Here is a 22,854-nt window from a genome sequence, read left to right as displayed (position 1 = left end):
ACCCAACAATAAGTACAAAAAACCCAACACAACGGCCAATCGTACAAGGAGGAGCTCAAGGGTGGCCCTTCTCAACCAGACAGGGGACGCTTAGACCCTAAATCTTACGGTTTTGCCCCAATCACAGGTGAGCGGGTTACAGGGTTACACATCTGACTCCTTCGTATTGTACTGCGATTTAAAGGGACGCCCCAACGTCCAATGGGAGCCCCCTAAACAAGCAATGCATACGTCTGTCTCCAAAGCACCTCTATGGCGTAGGACTTCAGGATCTCCTCAGATGACTCTGGCTTTCAGGCCTGTATCTATATACACATATATATATGGAGCAAGCGTGATGAGAAAGACAACGTGCGCAGAAATTCATCCCATAAAAGGTTAAATACATATTCTAACGTACTGGTAGAAAGAGAGTTAATGTTGTTTTATGCAGGACAGACGCAAAATACCAGGAAGTAGCACCTGCCCTCCAAAAAGTATTATCATCACTGAACGCACCCAAATTACCTAAAACCTGAACTTATCATAATTGTAGTTGTTATTTTTGATCCATTTGGTCTAAGAGGCACGCTTCCCTTTCACCGCTACTTCTAAGGCCGTCCGCGCAAATCAGCTTTTAACAAAGGGGGAGGGCAGCTTAATGGGGAGGAATAATCATGCAAACCTTGTAACAAGTAGTTAACTGTTTACCGCTAGCAAACATTTCAGTAAACGTACTCTCACTGAATCACGCAGATCCCAAGGAGAGGAAACGGCGGTGCCATTTCAAATGGTAAATGCAGAAACCAGGCCTCTCATACATATACTTTTCTTTTCTTGCTATGTAAACATTATTACGTAGGCTTAATTAGCGGATACAATTAGCTTGTAGGATTTGGGAATCTGTGTAAAGAAATGACATACAAACCACGAAAAATTGGTAAAAGTGAGGACTAAGTAAAATCTAACTCATTTACAAACATAAAGGTTCTATAAAGGTGCTGAGCTGTGCAGAGTAAGAGGTTTTGGAGAGCTAAAAAGCCTCAGGCACCTAAGGGTTAAACGCTAGGAAACCTGCCAAAGGAATTAAGATGCAGCAGTTATTTGCTGCCTCCTTGTGGTCAATCATTGTTACTGCAGCAGTTCAGCAATAGGGTGTCCTAAAAGTCTGATGAAAACAGGAAAGGTTTATATAGAAATATATAATAATTATTTTTTTACTGAATTATTAGTTTCTGCTCAATAAGGAATATATAAAGGAAATATATTGGCTACTCTGTGATGTATTTCTTTCTATCTTCTTTCGATGGTCAAGGTACGTCGCTGAGGATAGCCATGATAGTCCCTGTGATATGAATGTACCGCGGCTTTAGAGAATACTTTTTCTATTTATTGTGCTAATGCAAAGGGGTTTATTCACGAAAGGGGAAGTTTGCAGGAGAGGTGTTTTTTTTTTTTTATAGCTCCCTGACTTCACATTGAAGTATGCATTATACAGGGCCAGCTCCGCTCTTATTGCTGGAGAAACCTGCCAGTGTTGGCCCTTTCTAATGAATGGTGAAGTGAGGGAGTCGAAACCACCTGCAAACTCTCCCTTTAGCGAATAGACGCCTTAGTTTTTTTTGGATGAGCTTTGAAATCCCCCAATAAATGAGAATCAATACTTTGTTATTTAGTCTGATAATCTTGACATTAATCATCAATAAAAAGAAGGAATTCCTAAAACTCCTGCTTTTATGAATCCAGTTGCAGCCCCATGTATGTAATCACCAGCGACTTATTAATAATTACGGAAGATGATACAGAGGCGATAGGTTGTAATTAAAGAGAGCCGCATGTCATATAAATGGAGTGGAGGTTACCCAAGGAGCCGCTATCTGTGTGCCGGAGATTAGAAGCTTGGTCTCTGGAGCATCAATACTCAAACTTCTCTGCCTTTTGGCCAATATGGAGAGACTTCTTGTAAGAGGGGGAAAACCTGGACCTCTGGCCTTTAGGCTGAAGACTCATTGAAGCCCGAGGTGTCTTTCAAAGCCCCCCAAGAAAAAGTCATCAGCGTGGCCAAGAGGGAAGGAGTAGATGTCTTTGAGGAAGGTGGCTCCAGAAGATGACGGCTCGGGACCACTATGGCCTTAAGTAGCGCGATCAAGACCATCTTCTTCACTTGACCGTGGAAAGGCGCGACACCTCGTGTTCATGCTGCTTCAATGCTCTTCTGCCGGAGCGCAGTTCCTCTGAAAGGGGAAAACATTCGGACCTCTGGTTGAGGATGCATGAAGCCCGAGGTACTACAGAACCCCTGGAGAGAGTCCTAATCCGAGCTTGCGTCATGTCGGTGTTTTGGCGAGCGCGGCACCATACATTCACAGCACCGAATGCACTTTTCTTCTTTCCCCTACCAGCCCTGATCATTTGGCTGACAGAGGATGGATTCTTGTAGCCAACGGCTAGCGTCCTAACGTCATTTTTAAGAATGTATGTCTTACTATTCCACCGTTTTGGGGGGGTTTTCTTTGTGCATGCTGTGATTTCCCCCTTTCCATATTAAATTGATACATTTTTTCTAGTCTCCGTATGTTCTATTTAATCAGATACATTTTCTTCAAGATAGACCCTCATGACCCTAAGCATGGGCAAATGTTCTGCCTAAAAAAAGTGAAATTAGCACCAAAAAAAATTAGCCGCGGGGTCTGTCGCCCAATGTCTCGGGGTACGTTCTAAGATTAATGGCGAGAACTCTGTCCTTCCGTTTGGAAATCTCTAGTCTCTTAACCCGACACCATCAAAACGTTATCATGTTGTCGGCGAAGCGTGCGCTCGTACAATACCGATCGATTCAGAGTAACAATCGGGGGCGAAATCAGAAGCTACAGCCAGGTCACTGGAAAGGTGATGCCCGCGCATGGCCACGGGGGCAAGAAGAGTCAAGTCAATCAGGCCAACGGCGAGCGAGCAGCAGAAAGGGTCACGGAAGACGCTTAGAAATTGGATGTTATTTACTTGGGGACAGCGACGCTGCCGACGTGTTCATTGGAGCAAAGGAATTTAACCCCACTGAGGCTTATTTTTAAAGCAGTCCTACAAAAAAGCGAAATAGAAGAGCCCATTACAGGGTTGCTACATCCATGATGTGCTCTTTAATAAGAGCCGAAGGTCCCATTTCACTTAACATTTTCTATCCCTGGCGGCGGGATTCATCGCAGTTCCCCTCCACGCATTTGACTCTTTCCATGCGGCCCCAGCTCCTTGACTTGCAGGAGATACGTTTGGCTGAGGATGCCCTCTGCTTGCCTGCTAGCCTACCTGGTATAATCATCACCAGCCAGATCCAAAGCTCACCTGCCCAAAAGTTCTAGTGGGCCTAACAAGACCACCACACATGCGCACGCACACACCACAGATGCGCAAAAATATAAATAATGTATTATTTTCTGCATCCATAGTTTAAAAATGCACTACGGTTTTGGATACACCGTAAGGGACCACAAGCTGAACAACGTCCCTGCCTTTTACTGTCGGCGGGAGGCGTAAAGCAATAGCGTCCCCTTGGGCAGTTCAGGGTTAAACAGTCTTGACAAGCAAGATCAAGCAGGAACCGAACCAAGTTTCCAGTGCTTAACAAGGAAAACCTCTAGATGCCGGTCCTTCCTTCCTTCCGCCTGTAACACGAGAGCCGCGACGCTGAATTATTCATCGGCCAAGCAGGACATCAGCGAAGTGCGGAAAGCGTGCCAGTAAAGTCCGTCTCCCCGGGGAACGGGCCGATTACCGGCCCCAAAACGCAGAAATTCTTGATATTAAATACTATTTTTTTGGAAACTATATGCTTTAGACTGAAAGCACCTTCTTTGTTTGAGTGTCAGTTATATGTATATGTATAATCTTGTTGTACAGCACTACAGTGTATGTTGGTGCTACATAAGCGCAAATGTGCCTTTTGAAGACCAAATACTTTTCCTTCCAACAGTAACTGTTGCAGACTGCTTGTCAGAAACATAGTTCCCAGTAACTTATATACATAAATTCTATATCCCAATGAGAAAATTCCCAGATAATCGGAGATAAACCGCATAATTCCTCGTAATAAATATAATATTTGATTGCATTTGTTATTAGATCGGTAGTTTGATATTCTATTGGTATCTTTATTTACCTGCATAGTGTTTTCAGCAACCATTCGTTTCCGTCTGAGATATAAAGGATTACTGAATGTGCACTTTCCATGCTAGAACTGGGGTTTATTCACTCAACGGGACGCTTTAATGTAATGTATACGATAGCTGTGCGGTCCCTTTAAATTTCCATGTAGTCCGTTTTGCAAACACATGGGAAATTCTGCAGCATCCCCGCGAATTGATTTGCCCTTTTCCTCATCTCCCAGCGAAACGCCTGGATATGTGTTCTGCCAAATTCATCTGGAGCACGTGATGTTCCTCTGATCAGATCCGGCGCTGGCTCCGGTGACCCTTGCATGTCTGCGCATGTGCAAAGGGTTCCCACTGCTTTCACGGGGAGCACTTTCCTGCCGCTGACTGTCTGCTAAAGTTGTCAATCGGAGATGCGAATTCTCCCACAAGAGTTCCAGGAGGTCCAATGGGTTGGCCTCTCATAACAGGCTGGATAAAATCTTAATCTATACTGAACTCAATTCACACTTAACCCCTCCATGACAAAGTCCGTACATGTACGGGCTCACAATGCATTGATTTAATGGGTTTAAGGACAACCCATTGTGCTTAAGGGGTTAAACTGCACCATTACTACAATTACAAACTCTTGGAATTTCTTGTGAACGTCAAAGATGTATTTTCTTGAAAAGCAGCCTTTCTCGGCCAGTCTTCCTATTTATTGTAGTGTCGCCATCTAGTGGTAGAAGTGTGGCTCTGCACTTGCAAACGTTTTTATTTAATGTTAACGTCTCTATTCCGTTTACTCCGAGCCACACAAACAATATAATATTGTATATAATACACTTTCCTGCTAGCGGGGTGATCTGACAGCCGACATTAAGAAGTCTCGTTATTACGGCCTCAGGCAGACATTGTTACGATAATGTTTCATTAAAAAGCTATTCTCATACAGGAAGGAAAAACAGAATTCAATGGTTTTATAGTTATTCTTTCAGAAAACTAGAAGGTCAAAGATGTTTAGTGAATGGGTCATATGTGTCAAATATTGAAAATAGAATTACCTTAAGGAGAAGCTGCAGCAGAATGCTTCCTCTGCAGTCCGAAGTTTTGGAGCAGCCAATCGGTGGCACAACAATGCTCATAGCACATGCGAATGTGGGGTCTCATTAGACCCCCCATGGAGAACCTTGGCTAAACCAGCACCGGATCTGACTGCTAGTAAGTTTACCAGGTGGTCAAACTCATCTCCTACACACAAGGAGCTGGGACTCTGGGAGATGGGGAAAGGGGGCAAATGTGTATGGGGGGCACCAAAGAAACGTAAAGGGACCCCTCAGCTATCTCATGCAATAAAGTGCATAGCCGATGGGACACTTTAACCAATCATTCTGAAGAAGGGAGGCGATTTTGATTATGAATTAAGCTGTGAACAGGTAACTGGGGGTTTTGTTCATTATATGATTTCTTGTAGACCCATGAAATTTAACATCCTTGGTCTCTGCGATGTGCTAAATTCCAAGGGATTACTTAAATCAAAGTCATTTTAACAAAAACAAGTATCTAAAAGGCAAAGGGGATCCACAAACTGGTTTAAAAGCATGAGAATTACGTGTGTTCATAGCTCATGCTCCAGTGCCTACCCTATAAGACCCTATAAGACCCTATAAGAGCCACAATTATTATTATTATTATTATTATCCTTTATTTATATAGCGCCAACAGTTTACGCAGCGCTTAATACAATACATAAATTCAAGGGATATGACAAGACAAGAATTGACAGACTAAGACAAACCGAAACATTTGGTGGAGAGAGCCCTGCTCGCAAGCTTACAATCACTATAACCACATATAGGATTAGACGTTATAGTCTTTTTTTATCTGAGGAACTGCCCGTCTTATCCCTGATGTATTCCATTACTCGGACGCGCAGCGCAAGCAAAACTTTAAATGAATAAATAAATAAATAAATAAATAAAGACTGATGAGTCTTGAAAAAGTAATAAATACACAGGCCTGCTTAATCATTGCATCAAAAAAAGAGTCAAAATCTCTATTTTCAGCAAATAAAGGGCTTAGTGTTCTGTACTTCCCGAGACGTTTTACGGAGCAGTCAAGAATAAAAACGAAAAATCGATCAACGCTCAGTTCTGTTTATTTATCCCCGAGACGTCGTGCATAACTCATCGGCAGTTTCTGTGGCCTGAATAACGTTCTCCCCGGCAGCGGAATTTCCTCTGTGAACCTGCAATCTGTACACGGCAGGCGACGACGACAACGACGCGTCTTAATGATTCCATCAGCATACATTTTTCATTAAGTGATTATCTTTTTTTTGGCAGATCCGCTGTCTTAAGCTTCCTCCTCCTCTGTCTAATCGCTTTCCTGGCGAGTCGGGTAACAATCCCGAGGTTCCGGTACATTTACAAAACTAGACATTTTACAGGAGGAGAACCTGTCTGTCCGTGTTATATAGCCTGCTATTACCCCTTATTACACGGAGTAACATACAAAAAACATATGAGCCTTTACACGGCGGTCAGAAAACATACAAGGAAAATGTCTGAACATTTATCAGGACTGCAAGGATGCCAGCAATGGGTAAACTATGCAAGCCATGACCATGTAATATATATATATATACACTATACACATCCGTTATATACTATATACATATAGAATATAATATATACATATAATATATACTATACACATCCATTATAGACATATACTATATATATATATATATATATATATATATATATATATATATATATATACATATACACACACACACACACTATAGACATATACTACATATTATAGACATATACTATATATATATATATACACACTATAGACATATACTATAGACATATACTATAGACATATACTATAGACATATACTATAGACATATACTATAGACATATACTATAGACAGACATAATATATACTATAGACATAGACATATACTATAGACATATACTATAGCCGTAATATATACATACATACATATATATATATATATATATATATATATATATATATATATATATATATATAGTATATACTATATACATATAATATATACTATATACAGAATAAAAGCGCTCAGATTTGCACATTGGTCGTCCTAAAGCTTTGTTAGACTCAGGATGTGTTTTTTAAGGTGATTCAGACCGGATTACTTACTTTGTCCGACGCCTCCGAGGCCAGAAGGTTGGTCGCGAGGGTCTGGAGCTTGTGATGCGCTACGGTTTTGAGCGCAGCGAGACTGCGCCTGGTCATAGCTTGCTTCAGATTAACGGCTGAATGGCTGAGAGTCTCAACAGCTGCCGGGACGGCCTCATCGCAGGCGTTCAGAATCTCCACGGCCGTGATTCCCATCACACATCGATCTAGAGCACCTTCACGGGGGGGGGGAAAGATATATATATTAATGAAAGGCATTGAATGGGGGCCGTTTATAGATTTAAAGGAATTTTTTATATAATCCATACTATTTTTGGAAAAGGCAATGGGAAGAGGATAATAATCCTTTATCTCCATCATTCTAGAATCACTCCAGTAACGTTATTGCAGGTCAACACAAAACCCTTTCCAAGATCAACAAATGGAAGTTTTTCTTCTTGCTATTTAGATCTTTTAGAGATACCTGGGAATTCTCTGGAGTTGCCTCGGATGCTCCCGGTATTAAAGAGTCTCAATCTCGTTGAGGGTGCGAGTGAAGCCTTGCTGATAACTCGGACAAGACATGTCCCTGTCTTCCTTTTCTTGCCTCTTTCTTGCTTCGTTTCTTGCCTCTTTCTTCATCCGCTTCACCCCGGTATCCGCTCCACTAACCAGGCCTCCCAGAGTAAGTCCACCAAAGGGGCGGAGCCTCCACACACAACCTCTGCCCCAATTGGAGAAACAGGGGAGAGGCTGTACACCCAGGCGCACCGTGGCTCCACCCCTTTTCCAGAAGTACTTCAAGAGGGCAGAATATTGCAGACAGATTCATGGAGAAAGAGAAGCCCTTCTGCAGCATCTGCAAATCCAGCTGCATTATTCTTGCCTCTCCACATGCCTACCCTCAGGGTTTGCACGGAGAATTTCGGGAAGCCTGGTTAGCAGAGCTGATACTGAGAACAAGCGGAGGATGAAAAAAGACAAGAGGCAGGACAACAAGCGGAGCTGCGGAAATTATTTTATTTTTTTATTTGATTTGTCCCTGGAGGTGGCAACACGGAGGCAACTACTTTCAACAGAAAAGGAGCCATCGCAAAAGGACTGACCCTTCGATTATTACATTTATGTTGAGCATTCCGGTCCATATACTATCGCGATCGTACAGTTCCTGCAGTTGCTTTATTTGTAGTACATATAGAACTGAATACTATAGCTGTTATTAAAACATCCTAAATCAGGGGCAAATGCCAACGCACACGACGGAGATGCCGGTTGGGCCGCCGATCTTACCGGTATCCATCTGCCAAACGTACACGGAGCCGTCTGAGCATCCGACCACCAGGTAATCGTCCGACGGCCTCCACTTTATGACTTGGATGGGAAAGAGATGGCGGGACGCCAGCATGATGCATTTCCTTTCTCTCAAGCTCAGTAGTCCTACGGAGTGATCGCTGGCAACCGAGCAGATGCAATGCTGCACTCTTGTCTACAAAAGAAGGAAAAAAAACCCACACATAATAAAGGTTTTTCTCATTCGCAGATAATGCCGAGATATCCACGGAGAGAGGCTCTAGAAATTGGTGCAAATATAGGATTCTTTCCCGTTTCCCCAATGAAATGAAACAAAATGGTGTAGTTTTTGATTGTAAATCAGTGTAATTGTGTATTTTGTTGAGAGGTGCATCTCGTAAAGACACAGTAACCATTATCTGATCAATGTCTTTCCCTTGAGATCTTTATTCTCTCCCGCCCCAACGTAAGTTAACATTCGGAGAAGACCGTGACAGGTAGTTAGAGAGGAGGTTGTGGACTTGGCGGGTTAACGGGTCACTTAGGGACACGATTGAATTTTTGCGACCGCGTGGAAGGAATCGGCTGCAGACGCTCGGGGTGGATGGAGAATGCCGACGGGGAGGACACGGGGCAGCGAAAGCTCTGCAGGATAACGCTGGGTAAGCCATCAATGGAAGGAGAAGGTGACCTTTGAGAGTCGACATGAGGTGAGGCTCGGCTCATACAGATACCGGGCTCAGACGGAGAGCGTATCGATCCGTCACATTCCACACGCAGTAATAACAAAAGAAGAAACTACCAGCGACTTCTTTTCTTTGTGCAACAATGTAGCATATCCGCAAAAAAAGCATCCAAAGCCATCAAAGCTCCACCAGCCAATGGTTTGTTGGTTTTTAAGTCACAGAAAGCTTCCCGGTTCCTTTGGCTCCTCGCCGTCCTCGCAGTCGTTTGTTCCCACCGCTTATGTTCTAAACTCATTACTAGCTGACACTCAGCCCCGAGGAGGTTTAGGTTCCCCTCTTCCTCGCCGATGTCCCATGCACAGTAAGGTCTGATGAAGGCTGAAGACCACCCAGCGATCCCTACCAGGAACGTAATGTCCTTCAAAGCATATGCTGGCTGGAGCGTCCCTCTAAGCAGGCGTGGATAGACATAACACGATCCTTACTGTAAGATGAGACATTCATTCTGATACTTACACTACAGCTGTCTGGTGGGACGAGAAGCTGCGTGATTTCACCTCCGTGCACACAGAAGATGTGTTTCATCTCGCCCGAGAAGATGTCCCACACGATCACAGAGAAATCCATGCCCCCGGATATCAGGTAGCGCTGATCGTAGCGGGAGGACACTTGGTGGGGGTACAGTATGCATGTTACTTTGTTTCGATGTCCCCGGAGAGTCCTGTGAGGAGGCCACCCTAGGAGACAATAGTAGAAGAAACTTGGAAACAAATCGCTCAAAAGGAGGAGAAACATTACAACAAGAGATCAGACTCTAGAACAAGGTCAGAGGCTCAGATGTTTCCAGGACAGCGTTATCTCACCCCTTCGGAGCATATGCTCCCCTTGCAAGAGCTGAACTATGGCCGTCTGGGTGGCGGGAACGATAACGATGCTGCCATCTTCTCGGCCGCACACCAGCCGTCCGTGGGATGGGATGTACACGCTGGCCGTAACCTTAAGAGGTTCGGCGCTGTTGGGCATCACACTGAGCTGGTCGATGATCCCAGCTGGGAGAGGGTTAAGTTTGTCAAAAGCCTCTTGGAGAGACGTGGTGGTGGTGATTCTCAGGCCTGCAAAACACGTGTTTTTAGGACACAAGACACAACACTCTATAGGAAACGGTAGTTTTGATTTGTTTACTGCATTTGCCTGTACTGCTTCCACTGGAAATCTATTCTATGCATCTACTACTCTTTGTGTAAAAGTAGAATTCTCTCTCCCTGTGACTTGAAACCATGCCCTCTAGATCTGGAACATTTAAATGCTTCAATAAAGGTCTTCCTATACTATTTCCACTTTTGCTTTTGTAGGCAAACATTTTTGCCCACTATATATATTTAAAAACATCCATCGGTGTGACGGCTTTTTGGGACATTTTGTTTAAAAGGAAGGGACTATTTTACTTGATGGATGCCAATATTTGTGGCAAAAAGGTAGCAAACTAACTTAACGATGAGTTTCCTGTTCAGAACTCATGTCTCTTCTCCTCGTTCCATCCTTTCAAACTCTACCAAAACCGTTTGGGGTCATTGGGGAGGAATAATCATGCAATTTATATAAACACAGGCCTATTTAGCGCGCCTAAAAGATCATAATCTTACTTTCCTCATGTACCAATACGTCTTAACATGTTAATGTCAATATTACATTTCTTCCCCTGTTGTATTAACGCTATACATTAGTGATTTCATGGAGAAAAAAATGGAGGATTCGGTAAATGTGATCTTATATGTTTTATGCAACAAAACAAAATGATTAAAAAAAAAAAACACATTCCGCTGCGTACGATACAGCACAGCTGGGGGGATTAAAAAGCAATGATTATTTTTTTTTTTACTATTTTTAAAAATCTGATTTTTTTTTTTTTTTTTTATTTAAATCTGATTTTTTTTTTATGAAACGCTTTTGGAGGGAAAAAACAAAAAACATCTAAAAGATAGTTTTCTATTTAACGTACATTATAGTTCAGAGGTTATTCAGGACGAAACAGAGCTTATTTATGTAAATTTAAAAAAAAAATATTTAGTTTAACCGCTTCAGTTAATAAGCTGACGTTATTAATACGTATGTTATATAATATGTTTTCGTTAGATAAAATAATTCCAGTATTTCTCTGAATATGAGCGATTAGCCAATTAAAGTAAAATCAGTTGGGATAAAGCGGTTATTATTCTAATCATGAAATCTTCATCTGATTAGACCTACCAGCCAGAATCAGTCTTTACATTTAAAATCATGAGTCTTACTGGCTAGTGATTTAATTGAGCCCCCCCCTGCGCAGCGCAGATTCAAGTATCAGCCCCACAGCTTAAAAGCAATTGAGAACTAAAGTCACGGCGGTCCCCTGCTCACTGGTGTCACCACCTTGGGTCTCGTGCTGGTCGAGGTCCTCGGGAATGCTCCAGATACACAGCCGGCCGGAAGAATCTCCCTGGATGAGAAGTTTGTGGAAAGATACTCTGCGTCCGTAAAAAAACTTGGTCACCGGAGGGCAGATTAGCATCTGGAAGACAGACAGACAGACAGCCATCAGAATCATTGCATTTAAGCATAAGTAAACTTTTGGAACATGCATAGTGATAAATATGCTGCCGGAGAGATGTCTTTCTGTAGTCGACAGCACTTCAAAAAAAGTAGCATTCTAAAGATTTTGTCCATTAAAATAACATGAAATGGATCAGAAATCCAGCGCAGACGGGGTTAATGCTGTAAATGACTATTGTAGCTGGAAACGGCTGATTTTTAATCAAATCTCTTCATAGGTGTGCAGAGGCCTTTTATCACTCCCATCACTCCTGTGTTCCAATGGCCCTTTATCACTCCCATCACTCCTGTGTTCCAATGGCCCTTTATCACTCCCATCACTCCTGTGTTCCAATGGCCCTTTATCACTCCTGTCTTCCAATGGCTCTTTATCACTCCCATCACTCCTGTGTTCCAATGGCCCTTTATCACTCCCATCACTCCTGTCTTCCAATGGCCCTTTATCACTCCTGTGTTCCAATGGCCCTTTATCACTCCCATCACTCCTGTGTTCCAATGGCTATTTATCACTCCCATCACTCCTGTGTTCCAATGGCCCTTTATCACTCCCATCACTCCTGTGTTCCAATGGCCCTTTATCACTCCCATCACTCCTGTGTTCCAATGGCCCTTTATCACTCCCATCACTCCTGTGTTCCAATGGCCCTTTATCACTCCCATCACTCCTGTGTTCCAATGGCCCTTTATCACTCCCATCACTCCTGTGTTCCAATGGCCCTTTATCACTCCCATCACTCCTGTGTTCCAATGGCCCTTTATCACTCCTGTCTTCCAATGGCTCTTTATCACTCCCATCACTCCTGTGTTCCAATGGCCCTTTATCACTCCCATCACTCCTGTCTTCCAATGGCCCTTTATCACTCCCATCACTCCTGTCTTCCAATGGCCCTTTATCACTCCCATCACTCCTGTGTTCCAATGGCCCTTTATCACTCCCATCACTCCTGTGTTCCAATGGCCCTTTATCACTCCCATCACTCCTGTCTTCCAATGGCTCTTTATCACTCCCATCACGCCTGTGTTCCAATGGCCCTTTATCACTCCCATCACTCCTGTCTTCCAATGGCCCTTTATCACTCCTGTGTTCCAATGGCCCTTTATCACTCCCATCACTCCTGTGTTCCAATGGCTATTTATCACTCCCATCACTCCTGTGTTCCAATGGCCCTTTATCACTCCCATCACTCCTGTGTTCCAATGGCCCTTTATCACTCCCATCACTCCTGTCTTCCAATGGCCCTTTATCACTCCCATCACTCCTGTGTTCCAATGGCCCTTTATCACTCCCATCACTCCTGTGTCCCAATGGCCCTTTATCACTCCCATCACTCCTGTGTTCCCATGGCCCTTTATCACTCCCATCACTCCTGTGTTCCCATGGCCCTTTATCAATCCCATCACTCAAGGGCCATGTGTTCCAATGGCCCTTTATCACTCCCATCACTCCTGTGTTCCAATGGCCCTTTATCACTCCCATCACTCCTGTGTTCCAATGGCCCTTCCCAATTAGGTTACAGCCAGAAATGTCCTTATTTAACCTGAGTGACCCCAAACCTTTGAACAGTAGTGTATGTTATGTAATTATTTATGACCTAAGGATAGAGAAGTTGAGAAGGACCTCTGTTTGAAACTTTCCACTCTGGACAGGATCAACCCCAAACAAGAGGGGGAAACCCCCAAATATAAGATCCTAATAGGGCTGCAACTAACGATTATTTTCATAATCGATTAGTTAGCCGATTATTTTTTCGATTAATCGGATAAAAAAAATAAATTTTTCATTTATTTTAAATTATTTAATAAAGTAACATAGGATGTTAAAAACAAACGGCAGAATAAATTTTTTTTCTTGTTTTTATTTCCCCAACCTGCCCCCCGGTTGTGCATATTTGAGCCCAGGATTGCCACAATGCCCTCCCCACATATGCCTTATATACCTTATACCCCCAGATATGTCACTCCGTCCTCCTCAGGTATGCCGTATACCCCCCTGATATGCCGTAGTGCCCTCATAGGATTTGCAGACTCGTTCACAGACACAATACTTTTATAAATAAATACAGGGTAATCTTCACTGCCCCCAGGATTTAGATTCCCCTCAGTCTGTTCCCCTTTACCTCTAACTGCACCTTAAGTTAACCTTATTAAATTAACCCTCAGTCCTCAGCATTAAATTAATCCTGAAGAGAAGACCCCATTAACCACAACTGCCCCTAAATTAACCCTGAAGACCCCATCAACCACAACTGCCCCTAAATTAACCCATTAACTATAACTGCCCCTAAATGAACCCTAAACACCCCATCAACCACAACTGCCCCTAAATGAACCCTAAACACCCCATCAATCACCACTGCCCCTAAATTAACCCTAAACACCCCATTAACTATAACTGCCCCTAAATTAACCCTAAACACCCCATTAACTATAACTGCCCCTAAGTTAACCCTAAACACCCCATTAACAATAACTGCCCCTAAGTTAACCATAAACACCCTATTAACTATAACTGCCCCTAAGTTAACCCTAAACACCCCATTATCTATACCTGCCCCTAAGTTAACCCTAGACACCCTATTAACTAAAACTGCCCCTAAGTTAACCCTAAACACCCCATTAACTATAACTGCCCCTAAATTAACCCCCACCTCCCCTAACTTTCAGCAGCCCAAATATTATTTTTATACTCACAGTTAGATGAGTGTCACAGCCATGGCGATGCTAAGGAAATGGGCGGAGCCAATCGGCCGTTTGGCTCCGCCCCTTTCTTCTTCCCTGAGTTTAGAGTCAATTATGAATTCCTAGGGTGATATCTGGTTTTTGGTTTTGCATTCTGGCTTATTTTGTATTTACTCGAGTGCAGCCATGAAGCGTAAATTTCTATTAACATGGATCGAATGTAATAAAAAATAAAAAAAAAGACAAGACGGTTAAAAACGCACCACTCAGCAGTTAAGTAGATTACATAAAATCTCTTCTAGGGTTTTTGTCCCACTGAAGGTAGACTTTGATATCGCAGCCGTGTCCACCTAGAAACATAGAACCTGCCGGCAGATCGGCCCCATTCGGCCCGTCAATTTTTCTGCTGTAAAGACTCAAACCTTAATCAGTCGTTGGTCTCGATTCAGGAGCCGTATGCCGATCCCATGCATGTTTACATTCCCTCACTGTGTTACCCTCTACCACTCCTTCTGTGTGACTGTTCCATTTATCTACCATCCTCTCAGTAATGTAAAACTTCCTTACATCTCATCTGACCCTCTAGTGTTAGATTATGACCTCTTGTTCTAACATTTCTTCACCTCTGAAATAAACTTCCCTCCTGCAATTTCATAAACCCCCCATCTGCGTTAAGAATTGCTCAATGGCATAAAATGTAGAATTTATTATATTATTGTAAATAAAATAACAAAAAATGTGTGAATTAAGTCAAATTGGATCTAATGATGGGACCCCCAATGGGTAGGACTACAAAGAAACCACCAGCTACCAATGAGGCCAAATTTAAAGGGACCGGGCGTTACAGACTGCATAGATATAGGTGGTCCTCATCCTTAACTGGAGAAAAAGACTTGAACATTTTGTCTACATTATGTGGAGCAGGCATGGTGCAGCTCTCGGTTAATTAGTCGTACAATGCCCCCGGACAGCTCCTCGCCCCCCGAATGATCTGCCTCCATTGTGACGGGCAGTCATTGTACTCGTGATTATCCTGAAAACTGTCCACCAACAGGAGCACCAAGTCGGAAAATAAGACACATCAATAACAATAATACAATTCAGCGAATAGAATACGGGGTTAAAAGGCTACAGAATAGCAGAACACGCAGAAAAATGTCAAACCGTGCAAACAGGGGCCACAAGGCGCAGGTGAGGCGTGTAACAAACCTCTCTATGAAAGGAGAACACATGGAAGAAGGTCCAAGTCCACGCGTTGTGCAAAGTTACATCTGCCAGGTTAGCTCAACAATTGAACTATACATTTTGCAGGGCCAACCCAGCGCTGGCTGCAGCTGCCCCGTGACCTGGGTGGGTTGAAACCCTCCCGTAAATAACGCCTTTTGGCAATCACTGCGTATCTGTCTCGATGCTTCGGGTGAATTGGAAAGCTGCAAGGCCTTGGGTTCTCCTGACTCTTTGGGACTCCAGAGAGATGTTCTCGGAGCAGAAGTTTTCTGGGGTTGGCCCTTTATAAAGCGAAGACAGGAAGATGAAACTGCAGCTTCCCTGCCAACTGACTCCGTTGTGGATAAATCTTATAAGAGTGCCAATAATACCCAGACACGGGTCACGTTTTAGATCCTTCACTGTCTCTGCTTCTCAAAAGAACAGCTTAGTGTCCCCGACAGCCCCGACATAACAAAGAGATGTGTTCCTCCTAACATTCGGCCTGCGGGGCATTTAGCTGGAGGGGGGAATTCTGTGGAACCCCCCCATGTATTCGCAAAAGGTACCCGGCAGCTATAAGTATTAAAGTGCCTATGATGGCTGGAGTTTCGCTTTAAGACCTGCCCATCATGTCCACTGGCTTGCAGAAACGGGCTAAAAGCTCAGGTTAGTCCTTAGTTGCCAAGCCAGAAATCGGGTAGAAATTGGTTGCATGCATAGAAGAAAACGCCTTCTGAAGAAATAGGCAGGAGAAGATGAAGAACCCACATCACGGGGAGAGCATCACACCAAAGCATGTCGCAATCTCTTACTATTGCCTCTAGGGGGCGCACACGACACAAAGTCTGCGGGGCGTACAGCTCCCTGACTTGTGACCGGTCACACCGACGTTCGCAAGCCGGAATCCGGACCTCGGCCTCCACATCGCAACTTCCCTGATCCTGTCGCGTAAACCAGAAGAGCAGAATTATGGGAAAATAACACGCCAAAACACCAAGAATATAAAAGTGTGACGGCGACTGGATATAGCTCTATCGGTGTGTAAAAAGGAGATAGCGACTCCACCGGTCAGCAGGACTTTCCCAGCGGTGGCCGCCGACCAAAACTGGAGTGACTCGCTTTGATCTCCCAACGTTCTCTATTGTCAACAAGCCGTGGCATGCGAAAGAACGGCTTATAATGATCGGTGTGATAATACTGAGGTTTTTAAACACATATTTATCTTAAAGCTAAGTTGCAATACTGGTGTAAAACCAATTAAAAAGTTGGCATTGTCTTCAGAATAAGACGATGTTACTCTCCACCAGAATTACCGACCAAGCGAATATCCCAAGTAATCTCCCTCTACTGGATTCAAGTGGAATTGCGATGGGTTTAATATATATGGCATGCGATATCTAAATACATTTTCCCTGATTTTAGGTTTTAATCAGTTGGGGCTTCTTGAAAGTAACCCTTTGTCGGCCAAACCAACAGATCAACAAACTGAACCATTCTCTGTGGCATTGCGTCATTAAATTCCGGCAGATCCTCGCCTTTCATGGCGCGTAAGGTTTTTGAACGAGGTCGATGCGGTATAAACACAAGAGCAATCGCCTGCAGAGCTTCGGGGAAGTTTCCTGCGATGATACCGGGAGCACCGGGAGTCCGGTCACCGAGCGAGCACGGACTCACCTGCTTATCTTCTTTCGGCATGACGCTATAAAGCAGCGGAGGGATCGAATTTTCAACGGCTTTCCCCACGTCGATGCGGAAGGAGCCGCTGGCTGGCATACAGCTAGGAAAAAAAGAGGAGACAGAGATATTAGACGGGCAATTAATAAATAAAAAGGTTCGCAGAACATTTTCCCGCTATTTTTTTTTTTACAATACGTTTATTTCATAAAGACCCCCTAAAAGATTTGAAAAAATTGGCTGGATAGATGAGCCAAACAGCTGTGATGTCATTTTCCTCAGGGAGAAATGTATAGTTCTAAAAAAAAAAAAAAAACATTTTAAAAAACTTTCCGATGTCGGCAATTTTTAACACATTGCTTGTAAGAACAAACATAGACTACTTTTAATTTCCCTTGATCGATAACACATTAAGTAATTTTTCTTATAACGATCAGTTCCGGTACAACGTTTAAAAGTGGTTTTATCCCCATAGCTGGACCATTTCAGTGATAAAAAAAAACAAATTTTTCAAACTTTGTAACAGAATAGATCTTTAAGGAAATCCCTTAATCGGACGTGTATCAATGTAAATATCTACCTTTTACATGGCGTACCGGTGTGCAGAGTAAGTGGAACAGCACCTTTAGTAACAGTATTTGGCACAGTAGATATTCAAAGAAGTGCTGAACATTACCTGGCTGGAAGTCTGTAAATAAAACTTTGGCCATCTTCTGTCCAGATAATCACTTTATCCGCTGATATAAAGTCGCCGCCGGTCCATGTCTGACCGTCTTCATTCGGGACGGAGCATAACAAGGAATAGTCCCCGGCATCAAAAACCTTGACGGGAACGAGAGCGGAGTTACTACAATATAACCGAGAGCACCAGCCAAAAAACAAAACAACAATCTGCTCGGGTTTTACTCTATTACTCTATAACTTGTTTCAGCTAGAATATATATATTTATATGCACGTATATATATATATATATATACACACACAGACATATACATATATACGGTATATACACACATACATATATACACACACGCACCACCATTTGTGTTGTGGGTGGCAGTGAAAAAATACGATTCTATTTATTCTGCGATTCTTTGATTCCAATTCTAAATGGGCTGCAAAGTCACAAAAATAGGATTATAAAGATTTCTTTTTTAAATAACAGTTTGTCTTAAAATTATTTGCTTATATCTTAGTATACACAGTCACACACACACACACACACTATATTATATATATATATATATATACACACACACACACACCGTATATAAAGATTAGCTAATGGTTGACTACAAAGCAGAGAGACAAATGCTATACTTTTTTAATTATTATATTAATTTAATTATTATATCAAAAACCTCTTTGTAAACAACATTTGGGGTATAAACTGTTCAACTTGAGGGTACCGAGCGACCCTGAGTGTGAGTATGAAGGATTTTCACGTAGACTGCCTTTTCAGCTGTCCATTGTCCCGGACAAAATACGTGATTGAGGAAAATAACAGAGAAAACCCAATTATGGAGAAAAAAATATTGTCTTGATGCTAGCCAACAGGGAAATGAAAAAAATCATGGTGAGAAGAAGTGGGAATATGAGATCCAATCAGAGTACAGCCTTTCAATTCGTTTGCACGCGGGAGTTGCATGAGGCATTGTGATTGGTCGGTTTGAAAACAATACTAGGGCTGCAACAACGAATCGATAAAATCGATAATAATCGATTATGAAAATCGTTGTCAACGATTTTCATAATCGATTAGTTGAATCGATTTTTATCGATTTATAAAATTATGTTTTTCAGAGCAAACGCTCTGAAAAACTCCCGTCCTTCTATAATCCGATCTCAAACAGAGATCGGATTATAACTGTAGAATCCAGACCCCCCGCAAAGCTGCAGGAGACCTGGATCCTCTCTGCCACCCGGTGAGGGTCTGTGCAAAACACACAGACATCCTCCGCTTCTCCCCTTCCGCTTCTCCCCTCCACTTCCGCCGGGGCTTCTATTACTGAACCCGGCGTCACGTGACCTTCCGGTGCGGCTTCCATCATGGAAGCCCCAACGGAAGCGGAGGGGAGAAGCGGCTGTCTGCGCGCATCGCACAGACCCCTACCGGCTGCCGGAGAGGATCCAGGTCCCGCTGCAGCTCCTGCTGGGGATTTGGATTTTAGTGCGCGATGTGCGCAACCTCGCTACTTCATCTCGCTGCAGCTTCCACCTGCCCCACCAGGGGTTAATATATCAACAGAAGAAAAACAGGACAAGTAAGCAGCACTGGGTAAGTATTATCTTTATTTTTATGCTCATTTGCCCTGTGTTTCTTCTGTTGATATATTAACCCCTGGTGGGGCAGGTAGAATTTTTGCGGGATCTATTAATTATGTGCATTTGTGGGTTTTTTTTTATGTCTAGAATATTTGATTTATTGTCCATATATTTATATATATTTATATTGTATTGTGTATTTTTTTTGTCTATATTTAATAAATATAAATATAAAAAAACAATTTTAGTGATGTCAGTTTTTCTTATATCGGGGGGGGCATAAGACATATCAGGGGGCACAGTGGCATAAAGGGGCTATAAGGCATATCAGGGGGGGCAGTGGCATAAAGGGGCTATAAGGTGTATCAGGGGGGGCAGTGGCATAAAGGGGCTATAAGGCGTATCAGGGGGCACAGTGGCATGAAGGCGCTATAAGGCATATCAGGGGGCACAGTGGCATCTCAGTGGCATATAGGGGTAAAAGGCATATCGGGCATGGTGGCATATCAAGGGTAAAGGCATATAGGGGGCTATAAGGCATATCAGGAGGGCACAGTGGCATATCGGGGCACTGTGGCATATATATGGGGCTATAAGGCATATCAGGGGACAAAGTGGCATATCAGTGGCATATAGGGGGCTATAAGGCATATCAGGAGGGGTATAATGCATATCAGGGGGCACAGTGGCATATTAGGGGACAAAGTGGCATATCAGTGGCATATAGGGGGCTATAAGGCATATCAGGGGGGCTATAAGGCATATCAGGGGACAGAGTGGCATATAGGAGGTATCCCCTTATACCTCCTATATGCCACTCTGCCCCCTGATATGCCTTATACCCCTCCTGATATGCATTTCTGGGACAGAGAGGCAAGCTGGGGGTGAGATGTGCATAACTGGGCAAAAATAGTTTACATGAATATTTACTAGTAAAGCTTTTTTTGGTATTTTTGGAGTTCTTGTTAAAATATAGCTTTAATTATTATTATTATTTTTTTTTTACCCGATTAATCGAAAAAATAATCGGCCAACTAATCGATTATGAAAATAATCGTTAGTTGCAGCCCTAAACAATACAATGATATACTACGTTACTCAGTTATCCAAGTCTGTCTTGATATAGAGATGCGTAATGCCCAAAGACGCACGAAATTGTTAAGTATGCCTTTAAAGTACACTAATATATAAACAAGTAACGCGCATCACACTTCACATTAAAACAATGGATTGGAAATTAATATATAAAGTGTAGGCATCGATTGGCTCGGAAATCAAACTGTTCTAAAGATAAGAAGAAACAAGATATTTCCAAAAATGCCCTTACCCTCCAATATTTAGCGCATACGACCAAGAGCGACCTTTGGGTAAACGTGCAGAACGAAATGCTTTGGCAGTTCTGGCAGTAAATCGGCTTGGATTCCTCTTCAAACACCGGCTCTGTGTCCTGCGAACAGAAAAAACATACAAAGGATAAAACGTCAAATAGCGAAGCCCTACATATACGAGAACACTCACGAGATTGCAAGCTCTTTCGTTATCTATGTGTCGGCTCATCTTAGTGTGTACAGTTCTAGTTTTGCCAGACCCTTTGAATGTACGGACTGTAAGAAATGCTGCGGAAACTGCTGGCGTAATATAAATAAATATAAATATAAATAAATAAATATTAGTTTTCTAACTAATCCGTACGCCTTGTGCAGACAATCCAAAAATACTGGTATGTATTTGTCATATTACACCAATGTACAGTTTGAGGCCACTTAGAAATATCCTCGTTTTGGAATGAAAACCAAATTCTGTCCATTGAAATAACATGAAACGGATCAGAAATCCAGCCCAGACGGGGTTAATGTTGTAAATGACTATTGTAGCTGGCTAATGCAGAACACTCCTGCCGGCACAGCGGTTGGCAGCTTTAATAAGACTCATTGCTTTGTTGAACGTGTCCTAGTCTGCCACGGCTAACAGAGCAGCCCGGCACGCGAGGGCCGTACGCTGTTCCATGCCAAGGAGACCTTCTTCGTACCTGCATTCGGTGAACTTCTGCTGTTATTATCCAGACTTTGAGGATCCCGGTGACCGAAACGGCTACGACGGTATCTTCTGTGAAATAAAAAAAACAAAACGACACAATCATTCAAACACAATCACCAGAGACATGCCAGTGAGGGGAACAATAACACGACCCCTTCAAGGTGAACTAAAATCGCATTCAAACAACAGGTACAAGCTAGGAGTCAATTGTCTCAAACACGTCCACCCCTTGAGATAACGGAGACGCGCAAGGTGGGGAGATGGTGAAAATAAAGCAGTTTAATGACGTGTGAATGAAGCATGTATTCATCAACGAGCCGTCTGGCAAAACGTAGAATTATTTGAGACGTATATTTTTGCTGAAAACACAGCGTTGCCAAGGAAAGATAGTTTTTGCGGCTGATAGTTGTGCATCGATAGCTCAGACGCAGATAGAAATTTACCTTGGGTCCTGTGCGACCGAATAATGCTCATCGAACTAATCCAATCGGGGGAGATCTTCGATACCAAAGTGTACAAGACGTCCAAGCTGCTGGCATCCACCACCAGGACTTCTGGGTAATGCCCATGGCAAAGCAGCCTCCCCTCGCGCTGCGTGCCCACCGAGAACTGATAGAACTGGTAAGCACAAAAGGAACAGCGGTAGTGATTATATATATATATATATATATATATATATATATATATATATATATACCTATACATACATACATACATATAAATATATATAGGCGGCATGCATATAAATCATTCGGGACACGAACCTGTATTCCGGTGTGTGTACACGCTAACTTGGTAAACTCCACGCATCTCCCGTCGCTCACATCCCAAAGGCACATCTCTCTAAGAGGGAAAACATTCATCATAATTCATCATATATATCCATCATTATGCTCATATGGCACCAACAGATTCTGTAGATCTGTACAATAATGAAAAACATATTGGCGTCATAATCATTAACCCAACGGATTTAGCGCGGGGGGAATCACCACCCATCAGTTCCAATCATATTATTTGTGTCCTCTTTGTGTAAACAGCAGGGTCTGGACCCCAGCGGCCTCGACTGAGAGGAAGGTGGCGGTAAACAGACGCTGTGATATGAGGTAAGCAATAATACTCATTAAAGCCGGAAAAACCACCACG

The 22,854-nt window shown here is 42.9% G+C and overlaps 1 protein-coding gene across 3 annotated transcripts in view; it reads right to left on the bottom strand.

Annotated features, from left to right (window-relative positions):
* The window catches only part of LOC149284223 (WD repeat-containing protein 7-like), a 131,528-nt gene that overhangs the window by 106,606 nt on the left and 2,068 nt on the right, over positions 1-22,854 (bottom strand). For 2 of the 3 annotated variants that reach the window (XM_089496983.1, XM_089496985.1), the window contains exons 3-13: positions 22,473-22,551; positions 22,152-22,326; positions 21,701-21,777; positions 20,999-21,118; positions 18,082-18,227; positions 17,406-17,508; positions 11,661-11,802; positions 10,121-10,369; positions 9,774-9,994; positions 8,572-8,767; positions 7,303-7,517 (exon numbers count right to left, since the gene is read on the bottom strand). In XM_089496983.1, coding sequence (XP_089353109.1) covers positions 7,303-7,517; positions 8,572-8,767; positions 9,774-9,994; positions 10,121-10,369; positions 11,661-11,802; positions 17,406-17,508; positions 18,082-18,227; positions 20,999-21,118; positions 21,701-21,777; positions 22,152-22,326; positions 22,473-22,551 — 1,723 coding nt within the window. The remainder of the gene's footprint in view (positions 1-7,302; positions 7,518-8,571; positions 8,768-9,773; positions 9,995-10,120; positions 10,370-11,660; positions 11,803-17,405; positions 17,509-18,081; positions 18,228-20,998; positions 21,119-21,700; positions 21,778-22,151; positions 22,327-22,472; positions 22,552-22,854) is intronic. The other variant, XM_089496984.1, reaches the window with a different exon arrangement.

This window comes from Sceloporus occidentalis, unplaced genomic scaffold, assembly GCF_023333645.1.
Source record: "Sceloporus occidentalis isolate IW3139 unplaced genomic scaffold, rSceOcc1.0.p SCAF_97, whole genome shotgun sequence".
NCBI classification, from domain to species: Eukaryota; Metazoa; Chordata; class Lepidosauria; order Squamata; family Phrynosomatidae; genus Sceloporus; species Sceloporus occidentalis.
This window is presented reverse-complemented; position numbering and strand designations above follow the sequence as displayed.